The sequence below is a fragment of the Cryptomeria japonica genome, chromosome 8 (assembly GCF_030272615.1).
Source record: "Cryptomeria japonica chromosome 8, Sugi_1.0, whole genome shotgun sequence".
Lineage (NCBI taxonomy): Eukaryota > Viridiplantae > Streptophyta > Pinopsida > Cupressales > Cupressaceae > Cryptomeria > Cryptomeria japonica.
Window position 1 is genome coordinate 107,239,149 of NC_081412.1, and position 8,954 is coordinate 107,248,102.

At 35.4% G+C, this 8,954-nt stretch overlaps 1 protein-coding gene across 1 annotated transcript; it reads left to right on the forward strand.

Annotated features, from left to right (window-relative positions):
- Window positions 1-617: 617 nt before the first annotated feature.
- Window positions 618-6,843, forward strand: LOC131062448 (uncharacterized). Its single transcript, XM_057996114.2, has 3 exons — window positions 618-928; window positions 4,390-5,409; window positions 6,039-6,843. Exons 2-3 carry the CDS (start codon window positions 4,589-4,591, stop codon window positions 6,541-6,543), a joined length of 1,326 nt encoding a protein of 441 aa, XP_057852097.2. The 5' UTR covers window positions 618-928; window positions 4,390-4,588; the 3' UTR covers window positions 6,544-6,843.
- Window positions 6,844-8,954: the final 2,111 nt, after the last annotated feature.

Here is an 8,954-nt window from a genome sequence, read left to right on the forward strand (position 1 = left end):
GAAAAGGCCATCAAGGAATGTGACAAAACAAATCAGAGACACACATAAAGAAACGAGGCCAAAAAAATCTATGATCCGAAACAAAAGCAACAAGTAAGAACTAAAACCCCAATCTAAAGACAAACACAAATTGAAGTGAAAATTATATATTTAAATATTTTCCAAATATTAATACACATTTTATTTATAAATGAAATCAAAATATAAACTAAATATATATCTAAACAATGTAAATTTTGACCATTTATTCATTCAAAATCTCCCTTTTCCTATAATACAACCTTCTTAAAATTTTAATTACACTCTAAAACAACAAAAATACTTATATACAGCCATATGGCCATCAAATTTAAACGTTCTAATTTTGCTTACTCTTTCTCAGTGTAGTTTAGGTGCATTACATCAGCCAGTTCGATAGTTCAACAAAATTTAGACGGGAAACATTCAAATTAAAACAGTAGAGACATTTTTGAGAGAAAAACACGTAAAGTTTTGTTAAGACCCAGCAAATATCCCGGATGTCCTCCCAATCAGAGATATTCCTTAACGTCACATCAACTTGGAAAATCATGACAGCACGATGATATCAGGGGAACTTCACAGCTACCCTTCACCCGCGAAAGCTGCGTACTGATTAAGTAAAGCCTTGATTTTCGGGCAAGTAAATCTGTCGAAACTGCATCAAAAGTGCGCGTGCCTTATTTTACACAAAAACACTTGAGTGCTGAACAAGGCATGGCAAATTTGCAAGGCAAAATTTTCCTCCTTTTTGCCTTTGCTTATTGAAATACCCATTTACTTTGCTAATGTTTTTCAATAGCTGTTTCCGACATTTTGGTCTGCAACAAGTACAACGTCTGGCGTTTGAATTGTTCAACTTGTTTGTCTCAGAAGACGAGGCTTTCTAGGGAAATTGTGACTTGAGCAGGTAATCTCTCTCCTTTGTCAGATAAAAAAATCCCATAATTTGATTTTTGTGTTGGCTGATTTCTGATTGCCTGCAAGTTTAAAAACTGCATGTTGTGCATATCTTATTTGTGTGTTGTAAGAAGTTTTAGGCCTGTTAGGCACCTGGGGATTGCTTGAGGCAATAGAAGATAAAATCTTCCATTATAGGATCCAAAAGTGATTAGGTCTAAGAATTAGCCTAAAATCTCCAAAGTTTAAGATGTGCATAGAATTGGGATATAGACTCTAATCCTATGATTATTTGAATTTTGTATTCATTTTGTCATGTTGGAGCATGATAAACTGGAATTATTATACTCTTGTATGTAAATCCATACCAGAGGACCAGATTGGGTTTTTGATGAAGCACTTACTATCATCTGACACTGAAATGTTTTCTAAGGAATCTTCTGTGCACCCAAAGTCTGCCATCTTGTTTTGGTCTTTTCCAATCGCAATTACATCCTTTTTGAAGAAGTTTCACGCTGACTGACTTTGATTTATTTGGTCATAGTTCATCATTATCCATCACAGTGAAATGAAGCGCGTATGGGTTTTAATACAAGGGGAACTGAGAAGCCCGGATTGGATAAACTGAGAGCATTAAATTTTATATCCAAGAAAAATAGAATATTGAAAGATGACATATACACATCAGGACGCCGTCCCATGGAATGGGCTTGGGATCCTGTTTAAACTCCCAGAGCAGCTCCAGGGGGTTGAAAAATTCAGCGATAGAATCAAATCGATATTTTTCTGTATAATAGCAGCCTCACATATATAGCTGCAAACTCTAAGCTGGCAGGGAAGCCAGCGGCGAGTGCGCAAGAGGGCTAAAAGTTTCCTCCTCTAGCTCAGGCAGTTTCAATTCTCTGTGTAGCTTGCATACATGTAAAAAAAAAAAATTGTTTTGAATTTGAAAAATCCTCATTTCTACAAAAAATTTATTAGCAGAACTTTTATTTGAAAAGCTATGGGATCCTTTTCTTAAAAAGTTCTTAACTGATATTATCAGATTTCCACAATCCATGCTAAAATTCTTTATATTTTTCTGGATTAGATTGTGTATGAATTTTTTTATCTTCAATGTTTCGAATCACACTTCAGGAACTCTCTTCTTCCCCATGATGATACATGGAGTGTGATTCGAAACGTTGATGACAGCAGCACTTGCTCAGAAATTATATTTAGACTCCTATTGTCATGGAATAGGTGACATGTGATCTGTCATCACAATAACCAGAAGCTTGAGAACATGTTGGCATGAGGCCCTTAACTATGCATTTTTAATCTTGTTTAATTCTACATTCCTCAGTTATGGGTTTGCATAAAATTTGATTTTTATCCTTATTTACTCATTTTATGACTGAATATGAAAATCCAGGTCCCAATTCCTCACAAGCTTTGTTGGAGCACATCATTGCCTATATGATATTTTTCTTTCTTGATTTGCTGCAGTGCCCATTCTGTTAAAACATTATCAGGTATGACCTGCTATACAACATTATATTCCGTCGGGTATGCCTGCAAGGCTCTTAGTATCATCTCTGCTACAAGCAATGACTCATATTGCACAAAGAGTATTATTATTTCATTCACCAGGGTTTTAGGCAGGGCCACCAGGAGACAGGTATGGGGATGGTAATTGGGGTGGAGACGGGAATAGGTACAGGAGATGGGTACTGGGATGGGGATACCATTTTTCAAAAAAATAGGTACAGTGTTACTGGAAGATGTGAATGTTTAAGTACATGTAGATTTCAGAAAAATATAATAGGAGGGCCAATTCAAGTTAGGCAACTGCAACGGAGAGGCATGGAGATGCAGAATGGCATCTTCTGGTACTGGAGGATGTCTCCTTCCTGTTTCTATTATGGGAAACATGTCAACATCTCCAAGATGTGTCGTTAGGTTGACTCATATTGTGCAAAGGGAATACTATTTCATTTTCCAGAGTTTTGAAAATGGCCACTAGGAGACAGGTTTGGTGATGGTAATTGGGACGGAGATGGGAATAGGTACAAGAGATGGGTACTGGAATGGGGACACCATTTTTCAAAAAATTGGGTACACAGTTCTGGGAGATGCAAATATTTAAGTACAAGTAGATTTCAGAAAAATAAAATAATCCATTCAAGTCAGGAGACTGCACCAGAGAGGCATGGAGATGCAGAATGGCACCTTCTGGTAGCAGGGAATGTCTCCTCCTTATTTCTGAGATGAGAAACATGTCTACATCTTCAAGATATGTTCCAATTTCCCTGGAAGACACCTCCTGGTTTCACCGACTATAATCATTCAACTTGTAAATATAAATCCAATATAAATGTTTCAACCTTGTAAGCATCCTTATTTCAACATACTACATTAAGAATTGTGCTGCCTAAGAAAGGTAAATGAGCCAGCGGTCTATTTGGAGAGAAGAATTGTTCAATTTTCTTAATATAGAATGCTACTGCATTAAATCTAGAAATGAATATGTTTAGGTGCCTTAGATATCAAATTATCCTTTTTCAAGGGTCTAACTTTTATTTTACTATTCAGACAACTGCTTCCAATCTGATGAAAACTGGTTGTGCTCACTGCCATTATTTTATATTTCTCATGGATTGTATGTTATACTTTCTATTCCAAACTTTTTTATCTCTACCCATGTGTCTTTATTTGCATGTGTTGAGAATGTGTGTTTTCACTGGCATTTGTCAACTTGTGCAATTAAGCTCTCTTGAGGGAATTGTCAAAAGCAAAAAAATTGACTCCCAAAGTTTATTTCATATTTGGCTTACTCCATATGTCTAAAGTAGTCTTATCTGTACTAAATGGGAATCATTCCTTTGGACACACATTATCCATAATTTCTTGGCCATTTCAGGGAATTAGGAACAGTAGATCATATCTCTGTATAGAGGATTGGTGTCCAGTTTAAGTTTGTAGTGTATTCACCTGATTTTTGCACACCTCTTTCCACCCATAACTAAGGTTTGTTTCACTGTTCAATTTAAGGTCTGATCTTGGGGCATTTCAAATTTCTAAATATCTGATAAATCATTACTTCCCAAGCATGTACATTTATGCTCATTACTTAAATATTTGTTCTTCTCTTGTCATGAGGAGTGAGGGTCCTTTTAAACCGCCTTTAATCCAACCAAACCTGCTAATATCTTGGAGACAGCATCTTTTGAGCCCTCAAAACAGTTAAAAGAGAAATGGTACCATATCCTTGATCTGAAATTCGTATCCATGTACTGATGTTGATGATTCAGAAGCCTAAAGTTCTTGCACATGGTTGTATTCAAGTAGTTTTAACCTTTAAATGAACACAATCTATGAATAAACTGTGGCATTTCTTTGATGTTATTTTTAGCACTTGGATCCAAACTCTTTTCTGAGTGAGCAGTTGATTGAGTACTCAAACTACTTTGTTTTGATTATTGGATTCAGGTCATCAGGAAGCATCTCAAATACTTGCTGCTGATATCTAATGGCCAAGCTGTGTTGAACTGTTGTGAGATTCATATAAGATATCGCAGCGTTTACATGCTTTTCAGTGTTACCCATATATTCTATCTGAGATTGGATCTTTGAATCATTAAAATAAATCTCTTTGCCATTTTATGTGATTACATTTAATTCAATTGGTATGGACCCTAGCTTCTCACTGGACCATAAGTGGTGGTTAGAGTTTCAGCCTGATGTTAATATACAGAACTTCTTTATTTTTGAACATATGGATGGGAAAAAATCAGATGCAACTGAAGAGAATTTACAATCAAACGGTACTATATGCTTAGCATTGAAGGCCACTCATAACAGATGTGAACAAGGCAAATTGTCTTCTCCGTTTCCTTTATGTTCAAATTTAGAGCTGACTAAGTGCTCTAATGTACAGACATGTGAAAGAAATAAAATAACAATGCCCCAGCCGTTCGAAGTCTACGATGATGATTCTGCTGTAGAAGTGGTGGAGGAGATAGCTGGACGTAATATTCATAAGGCTTCAGTGGTGGATACTTGTTGGGAAGAAATCTTGGGAAAGAATAAATTGGCTGATGGTACTGGGCTTGAAAGGTCCTTAGATTACTATCTTCACTGCACAAATACTAAATCTTATAATAAGGGTGGAATTACATGGCGTCAAGCAGATCAAAGAGAGCTGGCTTCAATTGTTGCAATTAAGTCTGCAGAGCACTTGCAAAATTGCGATCTTCCTCCCCCACAATCAGTGTGGCTTGGTTGCAGATTTTTAGAAAGCAGTGGGAAATATGAAGAGGCAGATACTTCCATGCCAAAGGACAGAGATGACAAAACTTCTGCAGGTAGATCAATGGGTCTTGAAGAAAAAGCTTTGATCTCATTGCAACCTTCTGGACATTCATCCCTGCCCTCTCTTGTTTCTGAGGCTAATGAATCATTGGCTGTACAAACAGTACCATCAGATCATCTCCAAGAGAAAATGCCAAGGTGAGTTGGGATGCCTTAAATTGTACTCCATAAAATAGTACTTTGACAGTGTTAAGTAAAATTTAGATTAAAAAGGGGAAGCACTTTGTTCTTTGTAAATGTTGTTCCATACAAGTACTAGAATGCATTTTTTGCAGCATCTTACATATTTTATGGAAAAATGAGAACATAAGTGATTTGGTACAATGGGAAACTGTATTCCACTTTCAATTCTTTCTAATTTGTATAGTTTGTTGTCTTTATTACTTCTTTTATGTCTTTCACTGAAAGATCTCTACAATTTAAGCATTGTTGACATCACTATTGTATATCTCCATATGTCTATTCGGTTGGAATTGTTGCTTATCTGGATACATGTTAAGAACCTCTCAAATGAGTTCTATAGAAAGTACAAACACACAAACCAACCCATATACAACCCCAGTTCGAGGGTGCCCACACAATTGAAATGTGTCATTCATAAAGTCTTATTGGATATAGTTAATCTGAGTATTTATCTTGTTATGATTCAGCAAAATGAAAGTTTTTGCAGGGATTTATACTTACCCAAAGTTTCAGAAGTACTTGAGTCTTTTTATTGTTTTGTTTCAACTTTCTGATGGATTAATCTAATCATTAGTGTTGCGCAGGTGTAATGATAGGATACCCTGCTCAGATGGAAACACAGAAACTACAGAAAATGATAACATCAAGTTAAACATATTGGAAGCTCTGCGACGTTCACAGACACGGGCTAGAGAGGCAGAGAAAACAGCTGAACTTGTCATTTTGGAGAATGAAAAACTTTTATCACTGCTTATCAGGGAAGCTTCACATAGAAACTTCTATAAGCAATGGCTGGCAGTACTACAAATTGAGAATTCAAAGCTCAGATGGCAAGTCAAAATCCTGCAGTCAAAAGATCAAGGTAGAAAAACTTGTAATTCTCGTGAAGTCTTAAAGAGAAAGAAAGTGGTAACAAAACAGGACCAGTGTTGTGTGGTAAATTACCAGGGCAGACACTGCAAGAAGATCAAGAAATCAAAACCAAAGAGGAATGGTTCTTGGGCTTTTGCAGTGGCTCTCGGTTTAAGCCTTGCTAGTGTTGGCCTTATACTGGGATGGAGCATGGGATGGATTTTTCCCAGTTTATGACTTGTGGTATTTTGCATTTGGTAGAGATTGCAATTTCTGTGAAACTTGCAGAGCAATCAAATTGTATTGTTTTGGTGTCTGATCATCTTTGAGATGCAAGTGTTTGCTATTCTTCCCAGTAATTTTTTAGGGCTAATTTTAGTTACATATTTGTTTGATTGTTTTAGAAATCACTTGTGCATTCTAAACAAAAGATAGATATTATATTGTTATGCCATGAATTCTTTTGGCAGATCATGTATATGTATTGTATATCTTTATTCATTGTATATAGATTGTTTAGCTAGTGCTTCTGTTCAACAGCTTAATTGCATAAACGATTATCTTTGCTAACTTGATATATCATACATTTCCTACTCCTTGCTTCTCTTAGTTTATTGACTCTTAAATTGATTAAAATTGAAAGGCTGCTTTTCAATTTGCATAAAAAAGGTTTTCTTTATCCAGCAGGCCCATTATTAAAAAATAAAAGAAGGTTTACTTGATTGCTGGGTTTAAACACACCACATCCATAATGTATCTCTTCACCTGATATTTCCCTGTGGAAGAGCAATGCTGTAGAAATCTACAGGTAATTCCTGCTACAGAGTATCCTTAATTAGTATCAAAGACTTTTCCAGGTTGATTAGTCATTGTAGGAAGTCCATTCCTCTTTCAATCAAATTAGAATGAGAAAATAAGTTTGTTGCAACTACTCACACTTCCATGTCTCACCATTCAATGTAACGGATGGTAATGATTATTTTCAAGTCTAACTGGAGTTACCAATTAATGATCAAGTGAAACATTCCATAGATGTAACTTTGAGGTTTTCCTTTTCCCAACATTTGTACATATGATCGCTTTAATCTCAAGAATGTGAGATCAAGTGCCACATCCAAAGACTTAATACAGATAGGGTACGTTTAACCTAGCACTTCATCCCACACGAACAAATTGTGCTGGTGGAAGGAAGGATGCTACTGGTGACATGTATACTGTTATTTCATATCATTGAACAAGATCACTATTAAGAAAAATTGAACACCTATTGGCAACTCCTACATGGTAAATATTTGATATTGAACACAAAACAGGGTATATAATTTCCAATTGGAACTTCTTTATTGGAACACTATATTCAAGACGCAAGAAGGTTTGTTCGAATTTATATTTTTTCATCATGTCCTTTGGCTTCACCAAAAAATCTATATGACATACATGAGGATGATGAAAGATTTCTATGCCACATTCACATATTATTTTGTAGTTTATGTAGATCAAAATGACATTAATTTTCAGCAGGATATGGGAAGAGCATTTGAATCATGTTTAGCACGTTCTTCAAACTTTACATGATTGTATGCCTTTTGACAATTGGTAAAGTATTCCTTTACCATGAAGAAAATTCTTACTTTGGGTACATCGTTGTTTTAAAAGGATTTGATGTAGATCCAGTGAATGTTTGGGTAATAAAAATCGACTATTGTTGACAACCTTCATAAATCTTTGAAACATTCTGCATCTAAACTACATCTACTGTGTGTTTGTGTTGAGATTTTCACACTCTGCATGACCTTTGGGTTTAACTACTGAAGTTGTGGTAAGGAAACTGTTACTTGGGCAGGCACACTATAAAATGTGTTTGAAGAACTAAAATTGAAACTTTGCTCGATACCACTAGATGTTCAATGTAGACTTCGTATTTTGCTATTGGAGCGAGACATTCATTGATAAAACTATAAGATGCCCAACCTATGATAGTGAGTTATATGGGGGAAGGATTGAATCATTGGAATGATAACAATCATTCAAGCGTACTACTATAAACCTTTGCAGTTCCTTAGGGTGGAATACCATAGAATGGGCACCATAAAAGATGGTCAATAGTTACACTTGATCAAAATACAAATGACGTAAAGTAATCCCTGAAAGTAAAGGTGGTTTGGGCTTTGCATAAAACACTAGTGAATTATATAATCATGGCAGCCAAGCTCAATTAGAGGTGGTGCATTGTGAAGACAACTTTTGTGGGAGAATTTTATCCAAAAAAAAAAATTAGGAAGTGAGAATTTTAAGCTCATCTACCCTATGTAAGATAAGGGCACAATAATATTCTGTTTACACAGCATTTGCATGGTGGAAAAAGTGTAAAATTCAATTATTTGGATTCAAAATAGACAGAATGTGGTAAACTAAAAAATGAAGAAATATTTGTGCCAAAAAAGAAAAAGATTGAAGTTTCTATTTCATGCTAGATATGGTGCATATACATAAAATAAACGTAGCAAAAAAATACACATACAAATTTTATAAAAAATGTTTCCGTTCTTGAATTTCAATGATTCAATTACAGTTTACAATACACAAGAAAACTTAGGCTAGAATGATATAAAATGAAAAAATAGTGGAGCATGTGAAACAACAAAAAA